Raw genomic sequence first — 27,079 nt, forward strand, 5'->3', positions numbered from 1 at the left:
TTTCCCATCACAATATGTTTTTTATTTCCTGGCTACTGGTGCCAAGAGTGTTGACCATGAAGCCAAGCAGACTAAAGTTGTTATCAATCTCAACCTCATCACCATCCATCCTGATGCTGCCAATTGGTCCAATGGTGAGAATCTTTGTCTTCTTGACATTGCCCACTTAAAAGTTGAAGAAACAGAATCGCAAAACTTTCAGAGCTCGAAGAAGCTCTCACAGTGTTAAATTGCAAAGTCAAAATTTAAAAAGCACATCCTGTACTATTTAAGAGAAGAAAATGCTATTTTTCTTTTTGTAAAGAAATAGCACGTAGGGTTTGGAAGTAGAATATGCCACAATTTTTATCTGGTGCTAATCCTAAACCATACCTACTTCCTGTGGAGCCAGGAATAAAAACATGTAGACTAAGTTCTGTGGTTGAGAGTAAAGAAGAAAGAGGTTTCCTGAATTCGTTGAGAAAAGAGTGAGTTAGTAGTTATGAATCGGTGTCAATATTCTTAAACTTTAATGGTGTAACAGTAAGGAATTGTCCTGCCAACTCAAAGGTACAGGATTTGAATCCATCAGTAGGAGAAAGATAGGCCATCTCATTTCATGTGAGTCATTGCCTCTGAGAACCTGTTGGAGGGTCGGCTAAGAGTCGGTCCCAACTCTGCAGTTCCTAACAATATATCATACTATTTAAAAAGATATACATACATCTTGAAAAAGATGTTGAGAAGAATAAGGATGATAAAATTTAGCTACCTGGATATGTTTCTTGTCAGGTTTGCTTGAAATAGAGCCTCAAGCTTCCTTCCTTCCTTTTCCTTTCTCTATTTCTGCATCCATTCTAATCTTACAATGGAAAGCATCATGAGTGATTGTTATTAACCTGCTGACCAATACACACCCTTGCTATTAACCTTAATATGTGCTTATGGTGATAATGTCTTTGTGCTATCAGAATGCCTTCTTCAGCTCTTCTGACCCACAATCCAAAGTATATTCCACTATCAGCTCCTTTTCTGTCCTACAATTCAACAGTCTCACCTAAGACAATCATTTTCTCTTTCAAGTCTGCAAAGGTACACAATTAGAGATAATTCCACTCAGCAGTTCTTGTAATATAGATGACTTACAGTTTAAAACATTAAGTCAGAAGTAAATGTATATGGCAATCTTTGCAAGTTCCTAGAAGCAGTTATTAACACTGCTTTTGGGTACCTAGGTAACATTGCCAAACCAACGGAGAGGTAAGGCAAGTGGCAAAGGGAAGGGAATTTCCATAGGCTTTAATCACACAGCCTTGAACTTGATTTCTGGCTGCAACATCTATTTGCTACAGGGATAACCTCTTTACCCTCAAATTTCTAATTTGTAAAAGGATTAACACTACTAGAACCTATGACATTGGATGATTGTAGGGCTAAATGAGATAAAATATGCTTAGTACACTGATTGTAACACAGCAGTTCCCCAAATAGTGTTGATGTTGTTGCATGTCCTTGAGTTGTAAATAACTCATAGCTTATCCTCTAGAGAGTCTTCAGAGACTGTAAAATACGAGAGGAAATTTCCCGTCTTCTTCCCATGAAGTAGCTTATCAAATTACACTAGCACATACCTTTGGGTGACTAATATTAACTATTATTAGTAATACTTGAGATAAAAAGATGATCACATGGACTAGTATGTACCTAACCAAAGTGGAAAATGGACTTTATTCACAGAATACACACAATTGTACATAAATTCCTTACCTTCTTCATAACTTTTTGTAAACTACTGATTACTTTAAGACTTTTCACACTTCTTGTGCCTCTCCTATCTATTTTTCCATTCTGACTGAAACATTATGTTTCAAATTAAGAATACATATGTTGCTTCCCCAGTAACCACTGAGTGTATTTAGCATCTTTTCACACAGGTACAGGCATATGCACATCCACATATGAAATATGCAGCAGTAGCTCTCTTTCTTTATCTCTATATAGACATAGGATTTTAATACCGTTTAGTTTAAATATGGCGAAGCATGGCATAGTATCTGTGAATCAATATGTAAATATCAGCCTTGAAATGATCCAAAGGACTCCTAAATATGAATAATATTTTATTCTGCAACATTATCTATTTTTTCCCTGTAGCAATCTAAGAATTAATTGCCTACAAACCTGTCATTTCTATAGTGAAATTAGCAGGCCTACAACTCTATTACATTATTAATCTTTACGAGTTCTTGTTCACATTTATCTGTAATGCTTTTCTTGTTTGATTTGGCTAGGGTCTGTTTTCTATCACTAGGAGTGAACTCATTTTTTTATTTAATATACAATCTCTCCTCATGGAATACATATTTCTACTTCATAGTATTCTTTGGATTGATGTCCTTTGTGGTTTTTTTTTCCTTTTCCCTTCCCACCCCCCAAATAATTTAGCTTTCAAAAATCAACTACTGCCTTAGCTTAGTAACCACTTACTTTATTAGGAAATTTACCAAAGTTTTGATTAGCTCTCAAGTGAAAAAGTTTTACTGACACTACATCAAGTCATATAAGGCCGGAGATACAATATCTAGTCAATAGAAGAAAGTCTTAATGGTCTGAATCTTTACATCTTACATTATATATGATTCTGTTCAAGGAAATATAACATTCTATGCTTTATCAATAACATAGATTTTTGTTGCGTATGGGGCATTTTTAGTCAGATGATCATATGACATATTACTCTGGAGATGAAAAGGTGAGGAAAAATGGAGTTGCTTTCATAGTTAAAAAGGTCATTGCTAGGTCCATCTTGAAATACAACATTGTGAGTGACAGGATAATATCCATATGCATACAAGAAAGTCCAGTGAATACCACTATCATTCATATATATGCACCAGCAACCAGAGTCAAGGAAGAGGATATAGAAGATTTTGACCAAATTTTACAATCGGAGATCGATCGAACATGCAATTAAGATGCATTGATAATAATGGGTGACTGGAATGCAAAAGTTGGGAACAGAGAAGAATATTCAGTAGTTGGAAAATGTGGACTTGGTGACAGAAATGGAGCTGGAGAGAGAATGATTGAATTTTGCACAATCAATGACTTATTCATAGCAAATACGTTTTTTTAAGAGACATTATCACAGTTTATATATTTGGATTTCACCTAATGGTATGCATAGGAATCAGATCGATTACATCTGTGGAAGAACCGCTGGAGAAGCTCAATATCAGCTGTGAAAACTAGGCCAGGAGCTGATTTTGAACAGCCCACCACTACTCATAAGCTGAAGTTAGGAAAATTAAACCAAATCCAAGGCAACCAAAATAGGACTTTGAGTCTATCCAACATGAATTTCAGAATCATCTCAAGAACAGGTTTGAGGCCTTGAACACTAATGAGCGAAGAGCAGATGAGTTGTGGGAGGATATTAAGGGTATCATCCAGGAAGAGTGCAAACGGTCACTGCAAAGACAGAAGAAGAAGAGAAGACCAAAATGGATGTCAGAAGAGACTCTGAAAATTGCACTGGAGCAGAGAGAAACCAAAGCACAAGGAAGAATTCAAGATACTAAAGAGTTGAATAGAAGATTTCAAAAAGCAGCACAGAATGACAAAGCAAAATATTACAATGAAATGTGCTAGGAGCTGGAGTCGGAAAATCAAAAGCGCCGAACTCGCTCAGCATTTCTTAAGCTCAAGAAACTGAAGAACAAATGCAAACCTCGAGTTGCTATAATCAAGGATGCTTTCGGCAGAATGGTAAATGATCCAGGAAGTTTTAAAAGAAGATGGAAAGAATATACTGAGTCACTGTATTGAAAGGAATTGGCAGACACAGAAGAATTCCATGAAACAACATATGAGCAAGAGCCTGTGGTGATGAAAGAAGAAGTTCAGGCTGCTTTGAAGGAAATGGCCAAAAATAAGGCTCCAGGAATAGATGGCATACCAATTGACATATTTCAGCTAACAGATGCTGCCCTGGACATGCTCACCAAGTTGTGCCAAGAAATCTGGAGAACAACCACTTGTCCAACTGACTGGAAGAGACCTATATTTGTTCCCGTCCCAAAGAAAGGTGACTCAATGCAGTGTGGAAACTGTAGAACAATCTCATTGGCTTCACATGCAAGTAAGATTCTACTGTAGATTATCCAAAAACAACTGAAACAGCACATCAGCAGAGAACAGCGAGAAGTCCAGGCTGGGTATAGAAGGGATTGTTCTATTAGGGATACTGTAGCTGATGTTAGATTAATCTTAGCTGAAAGCAGAGAATACCAGAGGAATGTCTATCTGTGTTTCATTGACTATGCAAAGGCGTTTGACTGTGTGAATCATAGCAAACTGTGGCTGACTCTGAGAAGAATGGGAATCCCAGAACACTTGACCGTTCTAATGCGAAACCTATACTTGGACCAGGAGGCAGTCATCAGAACAAAGCAAGGGAACACTGCATGGTTCAAAATTGGGAAGGGCGTACACCAGGGATGCATCCTATCTCCATACCTTTTCAATCTGTATGCAGAACAGATTATCCGGGAGGCTGGGCTCTTTGAAGAGAAATGTGGGGTCAAGATTGTTGGATGATCTCTCAACAACCTGCATTATGCAGATGACACAACCCTGCTTGCTGAAACTGAGGAGGACCTGAAGCACCTGCTGCAGAGTGTCAAGGACTGCATCCTCCAATATGGATTGAGGGTCAGTGTCAAGAAGACAGATTCTCACCACTGGACCAGTTGGTAGCATCAGGATGGATGGTGAAAAGATTGAGATTGTTCACAGTTTTAGTTTGCTTGGCTCCACAGTCAACACTCTCGGCACCAGTAGCCAGGAAATTAAAAGGCGCATTGCCATGGGAAAGTCTGCTGTTAGGGACCTCTCCAAAGTACTGAAGAGCAATGATATCTCTCTGGAGACTAAGGTGCGTCTGATACAGGCCATGATCTCCACAATCACTTCTTATGCATCAGAGAGTTGCACAATGACCAAGGAGGATAGAAGGAGAATTGATGCCTTTGAGCTGTGGTGCTGGAGAAGAGTATTGAGAGTACCATGGACTTCTAGGAAAACAAACAGATTCATTCTGGAAAGGGTCAAACCAAGTGCCTCCTTGGAGGCAAGGATTCTGAGGCTCCGTCTAATATACTCTGCACATGTTGTGAGGAGAGACTGGTCCTTGGAGAAGGACATCATGCTTGGGAGGTTGGAGGGACAGCGCAGGAGGGGAAGGACCCCTATGAGGTGGATTGATTCAATGACTGGGATATTGGGATGGGAGTGTCAGAGACAGTGTGATTGGCACAGGACAGAGCAGAATTTAGGGCTGTGTACATAGGGTCGCTATGAGTTGCAAGTGACTCAAGGACACATAACAACAACAACAATATGTATATTTACTCTTTAGTTTTTCCTTTTTTAAAAAATGTAGTATTTTCATAACTTTTTTTTCTATTCTTACTCACGAAAATAAAACAGATATTTTATAGTGGAATGAAAATACATTTTACAATGGCGTTACTTGATTGACACTCCAGCCTTGATATAGGCATCATCCACCATCAAATGAATTAAGTAAGATATTAAAAGCTAAACATTTAGCTTACCTAAATGCTGTTTTTGAAGTTGGCTGATTTGGGGGTTTTGTAAACACCTTGTCTTCTAAACGCTATGAAATATACTCCTAAAAGCATTGGAATAAGTAGGATTTGGATCATGTGACTTCAGTTCTACATATTATCAGTATATCATACCTAGCCATCGAGTTTGAACCAACTCACAGCTGACCTCCATTGGGTTGTAAGGAGCTGTAAACCTCACAGGGGGAGATTTCTCATCTTGACCCCATGGAGTAGTTGATGAATTCAAACCCCCTGCCTTTGGGCTGAAAGCCAAACTCCCTACCCACTATGCCACCAGAGTTCAAGATCAACTTATAATATATAATAAGCAAAACTTAAATCTATACATGAGGAGCCTATATACTTAAACCTATACATAGGGACATCTAGTGGATTAGTGATAAGGAGCTGTGCTGCCAACCCGAAGGCATGTAATTCAAATCTACTAGCTGTTCTGTGGGAGAAAAAGGAACAATGTTCTAAACTGTCTTTGAAAACTGATTGGAGGGTCAGCTATGAATAGGATCTAACTCAACAGTACACTATAACAGCAATATTCATTAAAAGACAGTGAAACATGTACAACATAGATTAATAATAAACTCTTCAAATTGGGGTAAATATTTCATCAAGGAAATGCAGTAATGAAAGTTTCCTTTGGTCAAGTGACAGAGATATGATAGTAAATTGATGCTTTGTTTTTGACACTGAAAATTTTAAAATGTGATGATTATTGTTGTTAGGTACTGTTGTGGTAGTTGGAGTCATAGCAACCACATGTATATAATAGTTGTTGTGTTTGAGCCTGTTGTTATAACTACTGCGTCAGTCTATCTCATAGGAGGCCATCCTTTTTTGCTGTGACCTTCTACTTTAGGAAGTAAGACGTTCTTCAGGGAACAGCCTCTTTTGAGAAAACATCCAAAGTATATGAGACAAAAATAAACCATCTGACTTGACTTCTCCTAGGATATATTGTTGTTGTACTGGCTATCATTAGTACATTAAATATTCTTCAACACCAGTATTCAAATGCAACTGTTCTTCTTTGTTCACTCATTGTCCAACTTTCATGCTCACATGAGGCTATTAAAAATATCATGGCTTGTGGGGGCGGGGTAGGGGTAGAGGCAGGGAGATTGTACAAACGGAAGTTTATCTTTTGCTTTTCAAAGAGAGGCTCGAACTGGAGGAAGGGGAATAAAGAAAAAAATGCAACAATAAATGAATGAAAATCCAAAACCTCTGTAAATGTTCATTAAAGTTAATAAAATGAAAGTTAAAAAAATTCTTAGTATTGATGCTCTTCCTATAGCACTGGGTATATTAGGCATAATTATTTCTGGATAACTCAGTAATAATCAGAATTATTTTTTACCCAATCCTTTAAAAGCTATCTGTTGATTAAAAATGAAAGTCATTACAGATTAAAAAAAAAACATAGATCATGGCTTCTATCATATGCACCTTAGTCCTCAAGTGAGATATTTAGTTTTTAACACTTTAGAGAGTGCTTTTGCTGCAGATTTTTCCATTTCAGTATGTCTTTTGATTTCCTGACAGCTGATTCCATGAATGTTGACAGTGGAGGCAAGTAATATGTAGTCATTGACAACTTTAATATATCATAGTTCACTGGTATATTTGTGAGAATTTGTGTTTCCTTTATGGTAAGGTTTAATCCATAGTGCAAGTAAGTACTTCAAGGCCTCTTCACTTTCAGCAATCAAGGTTATGACATCTGCATAGACTATTCATAAACCTTCTTGGTGCCACATTCTTTTTCTTGTAGCCCATCTTCTCAGGATACAGACCGAATAGGTATGGTGAGAAGATAGAACCAATAAATAAATGCACTACTTTTCTGATATTGAAGCATCCCTTTGTTCTGTTTACACAGCCGCTTCTAGGTCTATGTAAAAGTATTGGATAAGCACAATTAAATGTTCTAGACTTCCATTTTTCTCAATGTTGTCCACAATTTGTTATGATTCCCACAGTTTTATTCATTCACATAGTCAATAATGTTCAGCCAAGCATTTTCCTAGTATTCTCTGCTTTCAGCTAAGATTTATCTGACATCAACAGTGATCTCTCTCCTTATCAGGTCCACTCTTGAATTTTACTTAATTACTGGTAACTTCCTTAGGAGATACTGATGCAACAGATTTTAATTGTCCTCTGAATTTTATAATGACTAGGAAGGAATGAAGGAGAATTGATGCCTTTGAGCTGTGGTGCTGGAGAAGAGTATTGAATGTGCCCTGGACTGCCAAGAAAACAAACATCTTGGAGAGGGTTAAACCAGGCTCCTCCTTGGAGGCAAGGATTCTGGGGCTTCGTCTGACATACTTTGGACATGTTGTAAGGAAGGACAGGTCCTTGGAGAGGGATATCATGCCTGGTAGGGTGGAGGGACAGCGCAGGAGGGGAAGACCCTCTATGAGGTGGATTGATTCAGTGACTAGGGTAATCAGGATGGGTGTGTCGGAGATGGTGCAATTGGCTCAGGACAGAGCAGGGTTTAGGGCTGTTGTACATAGGGTCGCTATGAGTCACAAAGGACTCAAGGGCACATAACAACAACAACAACAACAGTATTAATTGTATTATAGGATAATTTCTACATTTTCTTGGATCATGTTTCTTTGGAATAGGTTTATATGTGGAGAACTTTCAGTCAGTTGCCCAGGTCTTCTAAATTAGATGACAGAGTACATCCAGCATTACAATAATTTGTTTAAACATGTCAATTTATAGTCTGTCCATTCTTGTAGCCTTGTTTTTGTCTATCCTTCCAGGGCAGCAGGAACTTCTCCATTTAGTATCATTGGCTCTTGATGATCCAATGATATTACCTCCTGAAATAGTTGAATATCAACCAATTCTTTTTCTTAAGTTTGACTGTTTATATATACTATATCATTTTGTCTAAAAGTAAATATTTTCAATGTCTAAATTCTCACTTTTATTTACCTTAGAAGATTATGTAAATATGAAGGATTAAAAAGAGCATACTTTTCTGTTACCAGTCTAACCATTTATTTTATATTTCTACAACTTCTAAGTGGAAAGTAAATAGTTAAAACAAATCACTGCTGATAAAATGCCCTACATTCTTTCTCTCAGTTATTTCTAGATTTAATCTTGGGGTTTGTTTCAAGTAAATCACTTAGAGTTTCAATAACTCAGCCTATCAATCTGCAAGTTGAGAGAGGGTGGTGAAATTATGACTTCTATTTATACTGAGCACGTGAAAAAAGAGATATTAACTGCCCAGCAGCACAGGAAGGCCACACATACCCTTTCTGCCTCATGTAAAGCATGGAAACACGTGTGAATTCTAGAAGCTCCTGCTCTGGAAAAGAAATTAAATAAACTTTCTTTCTTTTTGCAATCAATTTTGGATAAGGTGTTCTTGCTTTAGTAATTTGGAAGTGGTAAAACAAGGTAATTAAAAATATAAGGAGGTCATACTGGAAAATATGAGTAATATCCAGTTCTGCACTTTGTTACATAATCCCTGCGATGGCGTAAGCAGTGTTTAGGGGTCTTTGGGAACTTTGAGTGAGCGTAACCTTACTTTGCTATTTATTATAGATCATGCACTCCTCAAACTGAACTGTAATTAAATGACTACATAACTGCCATGGGCTTTGCCCTAAAACTCCTCAAGTCAAGGAGAAGAAAACTGAGTCCATCTACACCTGATCCGGTTCCTTCTGGTTCAACCCATAGGCTGAGAAATTGTGTTTCTATTCCAGATATACTAAATCAGAATCTATACTCAAGAATATCTCCAGATGATTTTTACAGAATTTCCATAGAATCATCTGGGGGCTTATTGAAATGTAAATCCTGATTCAATATATCTGGGATGAAAAAGACAATTTCTCAGCAGGGGGTCAAACCAGAAGGAACAGTTTTGAAAAACCATTACATAAACCCTTGCAAATGAAATGAGAACAAGTAGACTAGAATGCTGGAGGATAATGACTCTGCTTTCCTTTAACAGCATTTCTGAAACATTAGCTCTCCGAGCATTTCCAAATTTAAGAAAAAAAATAATAATAATAACATGTAATTGTACCATGGGAATACTGCGAGAACAGCAGTTTGGCAGAAGAAAGGGATATTTCAAAATAGAGTCCCTAACAAGAAAAGTTCTGGCTGATGCTCAATTCTGGATCATATTATCCAAACCATTGGATTTTGGAAGATTTGGGGGTTTTCTTTTGTGGTTCCCATACCCTTAATAGAATGGTGGTGCATAGTCACAGTCCAAAATATGTCGCTTCCCTTGGGAAATAAATATATAAAAGGTGCCCATTACAACAAACATTCCTACTTCTCGAAGTAGTTTTAACACCACAATAGCTGTGTCAAGTATAAAACTTGTGTTGGACTAATGCCTATTCTCATATGTAACGATATTTATTGAAGATCAACTTAGAAAGCCTACAATCATAACTATTCTCTGGTGTGAGCAGCTTTAGCACCAATTAAATCTCTCAACTGGTTAAGAATGGTGCTTAAAACTAATGCCTTTGGCCTGTGTGCTTTGAGACTTAAATTGTATATTGTTTTTCAAAATCCTTAGGCTTTGAAAGATATTCTGCATTTTGGCTTGGGGGAAAAAAAAGAGAGAGAGAGAGAGAGAAGGGTAGGGAAACATAAAGGAAATAAAACCACACTCTAAAACACCTAAAAAATTTTAATTGCAATTCAGGTTAACTGCTTTCATGAAGGTAAAAATATGAAGAATTAAAAGTGCAGTCTCTAGTCTCTTGTATAAATCAGATTAGATGTTTTAGAATTTAAACTCATATCTCATTGAGCTCTTTTCAGTTTCGAATTAAAAGTTTAAATGGGGGAAAAACTGTTCATTGGCTTAACATAAATCTTTAACTGCAGGAAGCTTCATCCTCAAAAAGAGGCTGAATCTCTGAGGAAAAAGAAAAGGCTGAATTCTATTTTTCATAAATGATGGATTATTGTACCACACTGTGTATTTTCCAGTAAAGTATCCTTTTATTTGCACTCTGTGATTACAAGTTTCTAAAAGTATGTGTGGGGTCACTTGGGTGCTGTGGGAAAATGCAAGGAACACTGCTTTGTTAAAATCAGTAGTGAAATCAGAAGCAAGCTATGTCCTGATTATCATAGGCATGTGTTTAAATTTTGCTTTCCTTAATTGGTCTTGTTGTATTTACTTAAAATGAACAATTTGGCAAGTTTTTCTCCCTTGACAACAGAAAAGCATAAACTGTTTTATAAGTTTGGCTGTTAAGATCAGATTTGTAAACCACAATATTCAAAGACATTTACTGCTGTTTTAAAGGGACGCTGTGATGGACCTTGCTTTATAACAAGACACTATTTTACGTTTTTGTTTCGTATTCACAGCTCTTTCAAGTTATTTGGTTAATAAAAAGTACGCTATATATTATAGCCATCTATTGACTTTAACTTCTGCATAACTCGTCTTAGAACAAAATGAACAGAATGAATGATGGCAAAAGCCTTGTAATTTGACTTGTCATCTGAGGATGATTATTTACGGCATCAGGAAATGGAAATTGACACTCTAGTCTTTCTCCAGGAAAGTCATCATTAGCGACAACTTTGCAGAGTTATGTTAAAAACTGTGTAATCCTATCCAAGACTCAGCTAGTTACTCAGTTTGTGAGAAGTAGAAAAGATAAAGCACTTAAAAATATCTTACCATTTTCTTTGGAAAAAAACCCTAGTGTACCTTGCATGCATATCTCACATGCAGAGCCAGATGGTAGAATTGAAAATAATATAATATCCATATATCTCTCTCTAATTAAAAATGCTATCACCAGAATACCTAGGGGATTCCAAAAAGATAGAACACACTACATAATTATTTTCATAATTTAACATTTATATTGTGTGTATATATTTTTTAATTTGCAAAGTATTTTCTAATCATATCATTTCAACTAGTTCCAAAATGGCAGTAAATGTACCTCCCTTGGCGATGTATTTCTTGGCAGTCTGTCATGGGAAATGTCAAGGTTTAGAAGTGAGATCAGAAATAGAAAATGTTACCTTTCATTAAATAGTTTCAAAGGTAAACTGAAAATTTAGGTTGATCATTCCAAATTATACCAGATGCTGACTTTAGACAAAAATTGCCCCAAGTAAGATTCTTTTTTTCTCACTAAAGGATATAAATTTACCTTTGTATTTCTATACTAGAGCCCAGATCTAGTAGGTGTTCATTATAGCTGTTGGTTGATGTAGATTATCTGCCAGTTGAGGTGATCATGCAATGATTAGACTGAAAAGAAAGAGGAAAGTTGATAGAATACACACTGTATTTAGATGTTCAGAATGACTCTATCACACAACAGTTTTGAACCATTTTGAAGGTCTCCCTTCATAAGTAATACTGCTGTAGCAGAAATAGTCAAGTGAGTGGATTTTTTTTACTGTTTTCGTGGCTAAAAGTCTTAATCAAAGTTTCTATGATGTAGAATTCTTCCTTCTCAGCAGTCCCAGGCATTCCTTGATCCTATGGCTTGTAGAAAATACTCACATAGCATCTCTGTGTGTTTGTGTTGTGTGTGTGCATGTACATGCTCATTGGGAGTTTTTATAACTCAAAAGTGATTAGATTAGGATCCACCATACACTAGGATGAGCTACATTATACTAACAAAAGAAAAGCTTCTACTTCAGAACAGACCACACAAGTACACAAATACAAAGACCAGATACCCAATGCATATTATGGGAGCACAATTCAATCTATACAATTGTTTAGTAAAAGCAATTTCTACTTCTTGAATTCTAATAATCTCATTGCTCAAAGAGAGAACTGTAAGATCACTTCTAATTCTTGGTATCCCCATGTGCTATGGAATATAATTCTTCCACAGAGTTTTCTGGGTTGTAATCTTTACAGAAGCGTACTGCTGCACTTTTTTTAATACTGATGCATGAGTTTGAACTGTCTACTGACCTGACCCATATCATTGAATACAATTTAAAATGACTCTCTGTAAAAGGGAGCAAGGGCCACCAGGGGATGGTTCATATCTGACCTCTACTAACTCCACATAAGGTGTTGTCCCGTCATCAATATCTAGAACACAAAACCAGTTCTCTTTTTTTTTCTCCTTTGTGATACTTTTATTTTTCTACCTGGGATGTGAACAGTGTGAACATGGGTCTGAAAACCAGGTGCACTGAAACATTCCAGTAGACCAGCAACACAGAGGGGCTGGTGGACACTGAGAGACAGGGTGTGGCAAGTCCAGAACAGCTTCCCCCGAGGGACTTTTGGTCCAAGTCCACAACCCAAAGGTGCTCTAAGCAGGGTGGAGTGGGACCATGCAGTGCAGACTGGCAGTAAAGACAAGAAGGACCAGTCACAATGGGGGTTTGGTGCTGCACATGACTTTATTAGCTTCTGGGCTCACACATTCTGTTGTTGCTTGATGAAGTTGATCAGCCCATTGGTGAAAGAATCATGAGAGGTCACTGGGTTGGTGCCCTCAAGTTCAGGTTCAGTTTTCTTAGCCAGCTGCTTGCCTAGCTCCACACCCCACTGGTCGAAGCTGTTAATGTCCCAGATGACTCCCTGAATTAAGATCTTATGCTCATACATGGCAATTAAGGCTCCAAGAATAAATGGCGTAAGCTTGGTGAATACAATGGAATTGGTGGGGCGATTTCCTTCAAAGACCTTGTGTGGCAGCAGCTTTTCTAATTCCTCTGGACTCTTTCCTGTCGCCTGGAGCTCTTTCCGGGCCTCCTCTTTTGTCTTCCCCTTCATCAGGGCCTCAGTCTGGGCTAAGAAGTTGGCCAGAAGGATCTTGTGATGCAACCCATTCCGTATAGGGTGCTGGGTCTGGACCAGGATAAGGAAGTCACAAGGTATCATCCTGGTGCCTTGGTGGATAAGCTGGTAGAAGGCATGCTGGCCATTGGTCCCTGGCTCCCCCCACAAGATGGGGCCCATCTGGTGGTCCACATGGACGCTGGACTTGGTAATGTACTTCCCATTTGATTCCATGTCTCCCTGCTGGAAGTAGGTAGCAAAGCGGTGGAGGTACTGGTCATAGGGCAGCATAGCCTGAGTCTCACAGCCGTAGCAGTTGATGTACCAGATTCCCAGCAGAGCCAGCAAGACAGGGGCATTCTTCTCCACGGGCGCAGTGCGGAAGTGCTGGTCCATCCAGTGTGCCCCAGACAGCAGCTGCTCAAAGTTGTCAAAGCCTATGTGCAGGGCAATGGAGAGTCCAATAGCTGACCACAGAGAGTACCGTCCTCCTACCCAATCCCAGAACTCAAACATTTTTGAGGGTCAATTCCAAACTCCTTCACTTTGGTTGTGTTGGTAGACAGGGCAACAAAGTGCTTCGCGACTGCAGAAGGATCCTTTGCTGACATGAGGAACCACTCCTTTGCCATCTCTGCATTAATGATGGTCTCCTGGGTCGTAAAGGTCTTGGAGGCAATGATGAACAGTGAAGACTCAGAGCTCAGTGAGGCCAGGGTTTTAGCAATGTGGGTCCCATCAATGTTGGAGACAAACCAGACTCGGGGACCACCTGCAGAGTATGACTTGAGGGCTTCAGTCACCATGAGGGGTCCAGGTCGGAGCCCCCGATGCCTATGTTGATCACATCTGTAATGGGCTTGCCTGTGTACCCCTTCCACTCACCACTTTGGACACGCTGGCAGAAAGACTTCATCTTGTCAAGCACCCTGTTGACCTCGGGCATCACATCCTTGGTGTCCACCACAATGGGAGTATTTGACCAGTTCCGTAGGGCCACGTGCAGCACAGCTCGGTCCTCAGTGAAGTTGATGTTCTCTCCATTGAACATGTGTTCCCGGGCGGCCTCCACACCCCTCGACTTGGCCAGGTCCACCAGCATCCGCATCACTTCCTCTGTCACCAGGTTCTTGGAGTAATCCAGTAGAATCTGTCCATGGTTGGTGTTGAGCGTCAAGCTGAAGCGGCTGAAGCGCTCCTTTTCCGAGTCGAAGAGGTGGCGCAGGCTGAGCTCGGAGCCGTGCTCGTGGTACCACTGCTGCAGCTTCTGGAACTGCGGGTTACGAGTAAGGCGCGGCCATGGCAGAAGAGGCTGAGTGCACGGACTGAGACGTGCTGGGAGGCGGAGGAGGGCGCGGGGGGGGGGGGGGGGGGTTTGTGCGGGCAGAAGGGTGCAACAATGAATGAATGGCAGTCAAAACCAGTTCTCTTGATATCAGATATGTACCCTATGCTCCACCTCCTGGCTTTTCTAGCCATTAACTTTCATATTTGAAGAAATGTTTCCCCTTACAGTATATAATAACTATTTCCATGAAAGTATGTTAGCCAGCAATTTAATCTCTCATGCTTTGATATCTTCATTTTAAATTGCTAATTTCTAATTTGCCCATGCCAGTCAAACTACTACTCTGGGTAGGAAAAAAAACCACAAACATATTTCTTTCTCTGAAGGATATTCTGTTTCCACTGAACCCTTTATAATCTGCAGCTATAAACAAGTACAGTCTAGAGTAAGCCAACAGGTTGCAGCAATCAACACTAGTTTACAGCATGGATCAACTTCTTTTCATCTGATTGTGTTCTGGTTAACTCATCCTTAGCTACCCATAGCTAGGTCTGAATGTGTATCAGCTACAAAGTCAAGAGTACATACTTCTTCCTGCCTTCCAGACTAGCTGGTCCCTTCACTCCCATGTAATGACATGGAAGACAAGTCTATCAGCCAAGAGTCCTCATGACTCCCTGCTTCTCAAGCCAGCTACTCTTTGCTTATGCATTTATCTGTGCATGCTAGGTCAACAGTGCCTATGGAACACATCCAAACTCAGCCATCTCTTCATTGCAGTGTGCCTCCTACTTCCACTCCAGTGGTTCCAGGTGGTCACCACAAGTAAGCATACTTGCCAGATCATTTTAGCTTCAAGTCCTAGAAAGGAGCTTTGATGGGCACCAACTTTTCCTTGTCTCAGTGCACTGGAACCAGCAGGCTTGCTCCAAGTTTTAAAAGGCAATGTACCCCCACTCCTTCTCTGTTTGCCTTTCTTTCAAATGTAAATACCTTCAATCAAAAGGCCAAGGTGGGTCTACAAATCAATTCAAATGCAAATCTCCTCAGAACAGTACTGGGTGACTTACTCTTTCACTTAGAGTAAGCCCCAGTTTGTTACTTATTGTTAAGTACCATCCAGTCAACAGACACTCTGATGGCCTAGTGGTAAAAAAAAAAACCAAACAAAAAACCCCCGAACTATAATACAATCCCAAAGGTACACTGTTCTAATCCACCAGTTGCCTCTCAGGAGAAGGCAGGGCAATCTACTCCTATGACATTTACTATTTCTGAAAATTCTCTGCAGCATCTATAAGCGGGTACTAACTATAGTGTCAAAGAGACCGAGTCTATAGCAGCTGGTGAATTCAGACCCTGTGCCAACCAGGTTGGCAGCACAGTTCCTTCCCACTAGGCCACCAGCGCTCCCCAATTCCAGTATCTACTATGCAATTTTACTACTTACTACAAGCATTTTTTAGGGAAATTTTCTCTTTTAATTTATCTAATTAATAATTAGCTGAGGGTGAGCTCACATTCTTTCTATAACCTATAATATTCCCTATTATTACAACATCCAATATTCATTAACATTGCTACATAGTAGAACATATCAATATCCATCGATTACATTGAATATAGGCTTTCCACAATCTACACTGTTGCTTTCTTTTTAACTGAAAAGATAAAAACATATTTTATTTGCAATAAATTAATCTTGTCAGTATATTTGCAAAAGCATAAATTAGTTGGTTAGGGTAGTAAGAGTCTCCATCCCATTGACCATGTGCTTGTGCAAGATCCTTTCTGCTGCTGCTCCTGAGATCTTCATCTTGGTCATTATCAGTTCCAGATCTTCCTTCTAGGTGGTGAATTTTGCCAATTTCTTTGTGCACTCCTATTTGGCTTTCTACTCCATGGACTGCCAGTCTCCAGTCATGGACATGGCCGTCTCTAGACTGGAACTCCAAATCTCTATCTCCTCCCCATAGTTGGTAACTTGCTCAAGGTCTGCTACACCACGATCATACGTCCTGGCTACTGAGGTGGCCACACAGCCTGCTGGTCTGTCTCCAGTTCCCACTCCATATCCCCCTCCATGGCCATTTCCATTCCACCTGCAGCCCTTCACATTTCTTAATATACAGCATCTGGTATAGTTAAGTAGATAAAAATCTTAATTATATTTAAAATGTATCTTAGCGTTAAATGACAACAAAGCCTTAGTAATTTTTACAATACATTTTAGCATTAAATTTTAAAAGTCTTAACCATTTTTAATATATATCTTAACATTACTAAAGGAAAGAAGCAGAAACAGAAATATTCATAAAGTTAAATCAATAAAAGCTTCAACACATAAACTTTTAAAGAAATTCCTCATTTCAATTTAATTTTCCACTCTTAGTCATATGCAGATAGCCCCAGGTTTCTGCCCTTTGACTCAGGCCAAAGCAGCTTCTCAACTTGTCTTTCCATCTTTGTAGCAATACAGTGTACATTTTAACTATATTTCTCAAGCCCCTAACTTCTTATTCTTACAGAATCCCACACTTCTATGAATCTGGAGTCATTGCAACAAATCTTACCTCTGACTCTAACTGTAAAAAGGCACAAGGGTCGCTTGGGGATAGCCATATCTATTAACCATAGAAGGGATCTATCCTCATCATCAACATCCACAATATAAAATCAATGCCCTTGAGGTCACACATGTCCCATAAGCTCCCACAACTCTTTCTACTAATTCTGATACCAATTTTACAGCTCTTCTGGGTCCAAAATCCACTACGATAGCTCACAAAGCACATGGAACCATACTCATGACCATGAGGTTTATTAAGGAAGTTAATGGGATATGAGTTCATTTGGTAACAGGATACAGTATCTTAGTCAGGATAGCTTTCAAAGCTTGCTCTCAGGCATTTTCAGCCTTCAACGTCATGGCTTTAAGCAAGTGTTACAAAGCTCCTAGTTCTTCTCCTGTTTCCTTCCTGTCTTCTAACAAACTTGGACAAATGCACCTGCCTCTAGTTCCATGGGGTAGCAGTCTCAAGGTCAGTTCTGTCTCATGCCAGGTATCTGGATATCTGCTGTTCTTACTGTTCTTCTGTAGGTATGGTGGGTGCAAGAATCTCAGACCCCAAAGGGCATGCTGCATTCTTTGGTTCTTCTCTGTTGGTTATGAGATTCCAAAACTCTGCTGCAGAATCTGCTCAATTTAACTGTGAGACTAGCCAATTCCCTTGTGTACAAACTAACACACACAATTTCCATATTCCTGCTCACCCACATGACAAGGTCAAAGACAATGGCTAGGAAAGTATTGTGAACAATAAACCTTTAACACTGTACCAGCCATGTGGTTTATGAGGCTGTAAATCTTTATGGAAGAAAATTGCTCCTTCTGTTCTAGCAAGCACTCAATGGATTTAAGTATCTAACTTTGGGTTGGGTTAGCTTAATGTATTATGTACGCACTATACCTCTAAGCTTCCATAATTATTAACTCTTTGTCATTTAAAAAAAAAAAACACCAAAAAAAGAAAAGAAAACAAACAAACAAAAAAGCCCAACAAATCACCTGAGGTCAGACTGTCTCTAGAATCTCTTAATTCTTGTACATATCTCTAATGTACTTCTGTATTACTATTACCTGGATGCATGTTCAAACTTCCAAAGACCATATGCATTTTATCCACCACAGTTAAATCCAATACTGCCATGTATGTAGTAGATGGTCAGTCTGTGTGTTTATGTTTTGGCATATGGTCTTCTTTTGTGAATCTAATAACACTGTCCAGAAATATAATAGAAGCCACATGTGTAATTTCATATTTTCTGGTAGCCACATTTTTTAAAATAACAAAGAAGCAGGTGAAATTAACTTTAATAATAAATTATATTTAACTTATTATATTCAAAACATTATCATTTCAACATGTGGTGCTAATCACATGTTCAGTAACCCAGTGTGAACAGCGGCTGCCATAATGGACAGCACAAGCCCAAGGCGGTAGTTCCCAGCGAGGATTGAAGGGAAACCCAAAATACCAAATCCACTACTATCAAGCTGATTCTGACTTTATCAAGACCCTGTAGGACCAAGCGAAACTGCCCAAGAGGGTTTCCAAGGTTGTAAAGCTTTGCAAGAGAAAACTGTCTCATCTTTTTCTCAGAAGCAGCTTATCATTTTAAACAGCCAATATTTAGACTAGCAGTCCAATTAAGAGTGCCATAAAGACTACTTTAACTGTGTTCAAATCCACTGTCTCGGCCATAAGAGAAAAATTAACAATCTTCTCCTACGTGATTTACTGCCTCTAAAAATCCATTGGATGGTCAGGCATGATTTGATTCCAACATAACAGCAATAGCTCAAAAAAAGTAATAAGACTGCCCATAACTAAGAGTACCTATCTCAGGGACTCAGACTCCCCCGGTCCTGCTCAACTAATTTAAATGTTTAAGGGATTTCCTAACTCTCCCACTTAAAATTCAGTCTACACACAGTAGGGAAGCTGTTTTCTATAGCTGTGATCACTCAGTCTTTATTAGTTATAGAACTCATTGTAATTGGTAAGTAATGTCAAGAAATACCTCATGTGATAGTGACTGTATTTTTATTATAAAACCATTTAATAATAAAATCATGTAGTAAATAGATATCTGATATGTGGAAATAAATATGAAACTCTGGTTGCTTAGTGATAAGGACTTGCACTGCTAACCCAAAGGTATGCAGTTTCAATTCATCAGTAGCTGCAAAGGAGAAAGATGGGCTGTCTCCTCCCACACAATTCACTGCCTCAGAAAACCCATCAGAGTCAACTAGACAGTACTTCACAAATGTATCTATTTGTCTATCATCTATCTATCTTTGTTGTTATGTACTGCTGAGTCAGAACTGACCCATAGTGACACTCCAATATGTTTTCAAAGGTGTTTAATCACACGGGAGGAGATTGCCCATTACTTACATGCATATATATATATATATATAAAGATTTGCACTGCCAATATAAGGATATGCAGTTCAAATCTACCAGCTTGTTTGTGAGAGAAAGATTGACAATCTCCTCCGATGTGATTTATTGCCTCTGAAAAATCCATTGTAAGGTCAACTGTGGTTCAATTCTGACTCAACAGTATACAACAACAAATATGTGTATGTATCTGTGTGTGTATGTGTTTCCATATGCAGCAAGAGTGGCAACCACTTCCAAAACAAACATGCCTCCAGAAACTCTATGAACTTTGATAAATATTGATTGTTTTAGAAAGTCTATAGGCCATTTGTTCATAGGGTCACTATGAGTTGTGCTCAACTCAAAGGCAATCGTGATCAACAGCAATAACAACATATATGAAAAGTCTGCTGTCAGGAACCTCTCCAAACTACAGGAGCAGTGATGTCAATTTAAAAACTAAGGTGCATCTGATTCAGGCTGTAAATTTTTTAATAACCTGCTATGAATTTGAACAATCAGTAGAGATGCCAAGAGAAGAATTGATGCCTTTGAATTGTGGTGTTGAAGAAGAACATTCAATATCCCATGGACTGTAGAAAGAGCAAACAAATATGCCTTGGAAAAAAGTGGAGCCAGAGTGTTTCTTGAATGGAAGGATAATGAAAACTTCATCTCACACATGTTGGCCATGTTGCCAGGAGAGGCTATTCCTTAGAAAGGGACATCATACATGGAAAAGTGTATGAAAAAGTCAATAAAAGAGAGGAAGATTCTCAACAAGATGAATTGACACAGTCCACAGCAATGGACTCAAGTGTGTCAGAGATGGTGAGGATGACATAGGACAGGGTTGTTTGTAGGGTCATTATAAGTCATACTCAATAACCCCTAACAGCACAACAACCACACACACACACACACATTACCATTTCCTTACATTTGTGCAGCTATGGTGGCCTAGTGGCAAGAAACTATTATGCAATGTCTAAGGCATCACAAGGTTCAATGCCACCAGCTGCTCTGCAAGGATGGGCAATCTCCTCCTGTGCAATTAACTGCCTCTGAAAACCCACTAGAGGGTCAGCTATGGGTCGGTTCTGACAAACACTTAAACAAGCCCACTTACTCTTCTAATATAAAAATCAGTTACTTGACCCTCCAAAGGATACTTGGCAATGTTTGCAGATGTTTTCTAGTGTCATCTGAACTTCTACCCTGTATAACTCAAATTTATGACTCCTTTGTAATCATAATTAGGGGAGGAAGGGCAAAGGAGTGTTTCCTTAACATGTTATGAGGAGGCTTCTTATGCTGTGAACTCAGCAGATTAGACAGGAAAAATGCCTCTGTACCTGATAAAATGCCCAAATACTCATATTTAAACAAGTGAATGAACATAGTGGAGAACACAAGTAAGATCCACATCTTATAAGGACAACAGAATCCTGCAGTCATGAGAAACAGCATGCCACGTATGTGATAGTCTATACCTATTGAGAACCAGGACTTGATGTGTTGAATTCATAGTTTTTAGTATGAAGTCTAATGTTTCCTCTGTAATATTCATCCTGTATTACTAACAAATATTTGCTGAATATCTCATAACCATCAGGCTTTATGCTAATTCGCCTCATGTCTTCATCAATCCCTTTTTCTTACTAGTCTTGGCTTCCTATCCTTAGCTTTTTCTGTGAAAGTTTGAGGCAAATTTGTGTTTCACAATTTTACCTCAAACTGGTGATTATGTATCAGTAAGCAAATGAATAAATACCAACTTCAGAAAGATAAATAAATTTGGTCTAAAAAAATATTTCAGTATTTCAGTAAATAGAAACTTTTGAAAATGCCCATAGTTCCTAGAACTGATTACTGCTGAAAGCTTCCTACTTCTGGTGCCTTCAAGTGTGTCAGAGCATGTTCTGTGGGTTTCCAAAGGCTGTTGTAGTTGTTATGTACCAAAAGTCAGAACTCAGAGAGGACCCTGTGGTGGGTTTTCAAAGGCTGGAAATGACAAGAGAAATTGCCATTCTTGCTCACATGGGGTTACTGGTGGATTCGAACTGTATTACTTTGGGTTGACAGCATACCTCCTTACCACTAAACCACCAGAACACTACAGAAGTGAATTACTAGACTGTCTCCTGAGATGCCACTGGATGGATTACCGAGAGGGAATATAGAACCATACTTAATTGAAATGAACAATTCTAAAGAGGTTATTACCCCTATTTAACTGATTTTTTTTTCTTTTCGCTGATCATAATTTTGTGTATTGATGCAGATAGGTGGAATTATCCAGATGAAGGTTATTAGGTTTAACATAAGGGAATGAAAGTGAAAATCATTTATGAAAATAATTATAATAAATTGTGAATATATGTAGGTGACCACATTCTCATTGTGCATTAATGTTGCAGCAAAACTAGTCCATTAATATGTGCAAATTTTACTTGTATGCTCTGTCTAAACAGACGAGCTGTAGCTATTAATTCAGGTAGTTGTTCCATAAGTACTGTTTTCTATTCATATTTGCATAAAGTAATAATCATAAAAGAGAAATTTACTGAAAGGCTATGACTTTTTTTTTAATCTCCAGTGTTCAAACTGCATCATAGTGCTTCCGACACAAGCGACAAAAACCGAGTTAAAAGCAGATTAAAGAAGTTTATCACCCGAAGACCATCCCTGAAAAGTCTGCAGGAAAAGGGACTTATTAAAGGTACTGGACATTTTATACTTTTACTGTAACAGTGATAAATGAATGTGCCTCTGTGTCTCTAGCTAATCAGCTCAGAGGAATATTAGGTTATTCTATTCTTTTTAGGTTACTTATTAAATTTTCTGCTCTATAGAAAAAGGGGGAAAAAAACCTACCAAAACCGTAGTTGCTCAGAAAATTAATCCTGAGAAAATAAAAGAGACATCGTGTAATCATTGAGAGAAATATCAATTTTACCCTCTATAGCGGTGGGATGAGGTACTTTGGTGGCATCTTATTAAGGAACTGTGCTACAATCCCAATGACTTGTGGTTCGAATCCACCAGCTGTTCTGCAGGAGAAGGATGGACAGTTTCCTCACACATGCTTAACTGCTTCTGAAGTCCCTCTGGGAGATCTCAGCTGTGAGTCAGTTCTGACTTGACATAACTACAATAACATTGGGTTGCACACCTGGTAGCATGTTATACCGCTTACCAAATTTTTGCTCTTGATTGGGATTCACTAGTGGCTTCAAGAGAAAAAGATTTGCAGTCTCTGTCATTAAGAGTTACAACCTCAGAAACCCAGTGCCGATTTGCTGTTATTCAAAACCAATGTGACAGCAATGAGCTTAAAAGTGTTGTTGGTAGTGGTGGTGGTGTTTTATCCTCGCATATTTAATAACAGTACTCTCTTTTTTTTTTTCTCAAAATGTCACAATTTGGATAAATTATCTGGTCCTCTTGTCATAAAGTAAAATCTGTGCTAAGAAGGGAAGTCTGCAAGAAAGTGATGTCATACAAACTTATGAAGACTGAGAGTTCAGTCTATATTGAAAAGAGCAAACACTTTTCTGATTATATCTAAGGTAGAGAAGAATATACTCTAAACTAAGCTATTCATCACAATAGAAAATACAGACTCTCTGGCTTGACTTAGACTGCTTGGAATTTGGTTCTGCCGTCACTTCTTGCGTTCTTGTTGAAGAAGTCCTGACTTTTCTGAGTCTCAGATTTCTCATCTGTTATACATACATATATACATATGCTTTAACTGTTAAAGATATTTATTCCTTTCATTAAGAACATAAATAAGATTATGTAAAGCATTTAACAGAGTGTGTAGAACTGAAGTGAGTATTCAAGGAATACTCTTTACCATCAAATATCATTATTTTTGTTATCAATGTTTGGGTATCACCTACATGGATGGATGGATGAGTATATAAGACAGATATCCATAACTAGAAATCACTTTCTAGGTCTAAGACGAGCATTTTGTTATTCTATAAAGAAAACATTATTATGGAACCTTTATCCCTCCATTTAATTTTTTTATGATGGATAAATTTTGGAAAATATGTGAGAAAGAATTTTAAAATTGACAAACAGACTTTTCTAAGAATAAAGGTGAGAAATGTATCCTTATAGAGGTCAAATGGTGAGTTTTAGCATACTAGAATCTCAAGAAAAGAATAAATATTGTATTACTATCTTCAGGAATATTTCTTATGGCATGTATTAAAGGGTTTACACAATTTATTTTGACCTTCAAATTTCTGTTCATTTAGAAACAGATGAACATGTTAAAAAAAATTAGCAACCATTCTGAACCTTTCACTGAAGGTGAACTTTTATGAAGCTTGAGTATTTACATGTCACCAATCAAGTGGACATTTCTTAGAACATAAATGTTTCAGGAATAGAATTAGTTCCTGCTTTAATAATTTACCTTGGAATTTTATTCTATCAAGATGTTGACAGACTCTCACCTACAGATTCAACTTTATTTATACTTTCAATTCTTCCTTGGAATTCATCCTACAGATGAACATTTCCTTAGAAAGGATTCAGTTGCAGATTACCATCCATCTTGAAAAAATATAAAACCAGTTCACAGCCCAAATAATACTAATGGTACATAAAATTCCAAATATTTCATGACTAGGGTAGAATAAAAGAAGTTTTCATTCAGTAGCACAGACTGGCTTGAAACAAAGTGCTGTACAACTAATAATTACAGTGTCCTGGAATTGATCTCATAAGGCAGTACAGAAACTGGGTGCCTAAATGTAGCTTTCACACTGATGTAATGGAACCACTGAACATACTCTGATGCTTACATTTCCTATCTTGGAGCTCCATTAAATTTTCCCCATAGCTGACCAATGAGTCAGTATTCATTAGAAGGGCTATGGAAAATCTATGTGAAATTCTGATTTGATAAGCTTCCATTGTGCTCAGTGGAATTTTCTTCCAAATGCAGATCTCTTTATGTCAATATAGTTGCTTCTTGGACTGCTTTCAGTTTTAACTGTGAACTTTTGAAGACTTTCACCAAATTCTTTTTAATTGAAGGAGAGGCATTAAGGTATTTAAAAAGAAACATTTACTGGACTGGCTTTTCACATATAAATGCATGCAGAAATGAAGCACATGCAACCTAACATTCATAGTATGCATAGGAAACTAATACATGAAAGGTACACATTTTGTAGAAAGATATGTTAAATACTTCTTGTATAAAAATATAGTAATTATGGTGATTATTTTCTTAATAGATGGAAGGTAAAGGCAAGCAAAAGCAATAAAAAAATCAATATTTTTTATCATTTAAAAATGCAGCATAAAAGATTAAATAATTAAGTGGTTATACAAAAAAAAAAGGTACTTAATCCTCACAACAGAATTATTTAGGAAAAAAGAATAATATTATTTAAAATTGTTCTGCAGTACATTTTGATCAAAGAACATGCATCGTTTAAATTTGGACAAAATGTTTCCATTGTCAAGGTTCAAGAAAGCTGTTATTTGGTAGTTTGGGGCCTAATGGTTATGCTTTCTGAGACCTGTAAGGGGATCTGCAGGACCACATATACTTTATAAAGTATTTATGCTTTCATGTAATGTTACAGCATGTTGAGAGGACTGAACTTTGAATTTAGCTTGTCTTTATTGAGCAACCTCTATTGGGGGAAGCAGGGCTGTGCTTTATTGACTTTATAATACCCAGCAGAGTAACATCAACAAAACAATTTATGTGAAAGCAGAGTTGCCCCCTTATTGCACACGTTAGACTGAATCACAAACCTTTTCCTCAAAATCCACTTTTTGAGCTCCTGGAAACCTGTTCAATACATGCTTTTGCTATCTAGGACCTGGATCTGGAAGTAACCACAAATAAACTGCATTCTCTAATTTCTTTAATGTGATCAAAAGAGAGGGATTTATTGTCAATTTTTTAAGACAATAGTTAATTCTGAATGATCCATCAATGTCAAGAAATCTGAATAGCTCAGGTGGGTGTAGCAACCATTGTGTTGTTGCACTGGTAGCTTCTACAAAACCTTTAATTTCCCCAAGTACATTCACATTTGCCAACAGAATGGTGAGCCCTTTATAAATTCATGAGTGTATTACATTGTGGGTCTCATTGGAAACAACATTTGAATCCATTTAATATGTAAATTATAGGCAAGAGAGTACATTTTAGGGTGGTAGGTGTGTTTGTACATATCTTCCATTGCTTTAAAATTGAAGTAATAGCTCTTTGGCTTCAGTCAAAATACCTTCTGTACTCTTTCAAATAACACCATTGACTTCCAAGAACAGAAAATGCTGGGCAATACATTTTTTAGAAACAGGAAGTTGTTTTGTTTTGTTTTAAGGAGAAACTGCTCTTTCCTCACATCAAAATGACAGAAAAGCTTATATGTTTAGAAAGGTGTGTCTTTAGATAGTATTACTAAAATCTAAAACAAATGCTATATTTCTAAAAAAAACTAACTTACTATAAGATAACCAACTGGCTTAAAGATAGAATGGGAGAGAATTTTTTTAAAGCCAGATACGACTCCTTGGACTACTAGAAATAAGAATCCCTAAACTACCACCTAGAGTACCCCCTGAGTACCCTTTACATTTCATACTGAATTGACTATCTAGAGATCATCTTGCAGATAAAGAAAGAATTGACTTATACATTAAACAGAATCACCCTTGAGTATCAAACTCCTTTAAAAAGGGCTTCTGTATGAGACCAAACAGTCACCATTTGCCTTAAAGCAAAGGTGAGAAGGGAAAGACGGGGAGAAGAGCAGGTAAATGAAATTGATTAATGGAGATGGGACAATAGGAATAGAGATAATGAGACTATAACCACATGTGGCAAAAAATATGATCAATGTAATCAAACCATATCATATAGAAATTATTAAATGTGAATCTAATTCACTGTATAAACTTTCTCCAAATATACAATTAAATATAGTTCTTTTAAAGATTAAATAGGACATTTTATGAATTTAAGATGTAAATGCAGTGCTTTCTAGCCTAACCCCAGTTTTGCTTTCTAGGCATTACTTTTAACCAAGTTTCTTTGTAGTTCTTTCAATGACTGAATCCAGTTCTTATATTATTATTTAGTGGGAAGGAGGCTGATTTGCTTTTGTTAATATTTGCCTTTCCTTTAGTGTTACTATTTTTTTAATCAACCTTATGCATTAGTTTAGATTTGATTCAATGACATTTATACTCCTGTGTCTATCCTTTCTTATTAGACAAAAGTGTTGATTTCATCGTCATCATTTGCCTTTTCTACAACTTTCAAAATACATACATTTATATTTATTTATCTCTTAATGTTAGAATTGAGAAGATGAAATTTTAGTATCTCCTTCCCCTTTCACCACTTGTTATTCTTTTCAAT

The 27,079-nt window shown here is 37.7% G+C and overlaps 1 protein-coding gene and 2 pseudogenes across 2 annotated transcripts in view; 1 reads left to right on the forward strand and 2 right to left on the reverse strand.

The window, feature by feature from the left end:
* ARHGAP15 (Rho GTPase activating protein 15) overlaps window positions 1-27,079 on the forward strand; it is a 948,827-nt gene that overhangs the window by 539,054 nt on the left and 382,694 nt on the right. For both annotated transcript variants that reach the window (XM_006880749.1, XM_006880750.1), the window contains one exon: window positions 22,268-22,390. In XM_006880749.1, the coding sequence (XP_006880811.1) occupies window positions 22,268-22,390 (123 nt within the window). The remainder of the gene's footprint in view (window positions 1-22,267; window positions 22,391-27,079) is intronic.
* Window positions 13,063-15,563, reverse strand: LOC102868022 (annotated as a pseudogene).
* On the reverse strand, window positions 16,446-16,813 carry LOC102868580 (annotated as a pseudogene).

The sequence above is a fragment of the Elephantulus edwardii genome, unplaced genomic scaffold (assembly GCF_000299155.1).
Source record: "Elephantulus edwardii isolate Elephantulus edwardi_28Jun2011 unplaced genomic scaffold, EleEdw1.0 scaffold00010, whole genome shotgun sequence".
Taxonomy (NCBI): Eukaryota; Metazoa; Chordata; class Mammalia; order Macroscelidea; family Macroscelididae; genus Elephantulus; species Elephantulus edwardii.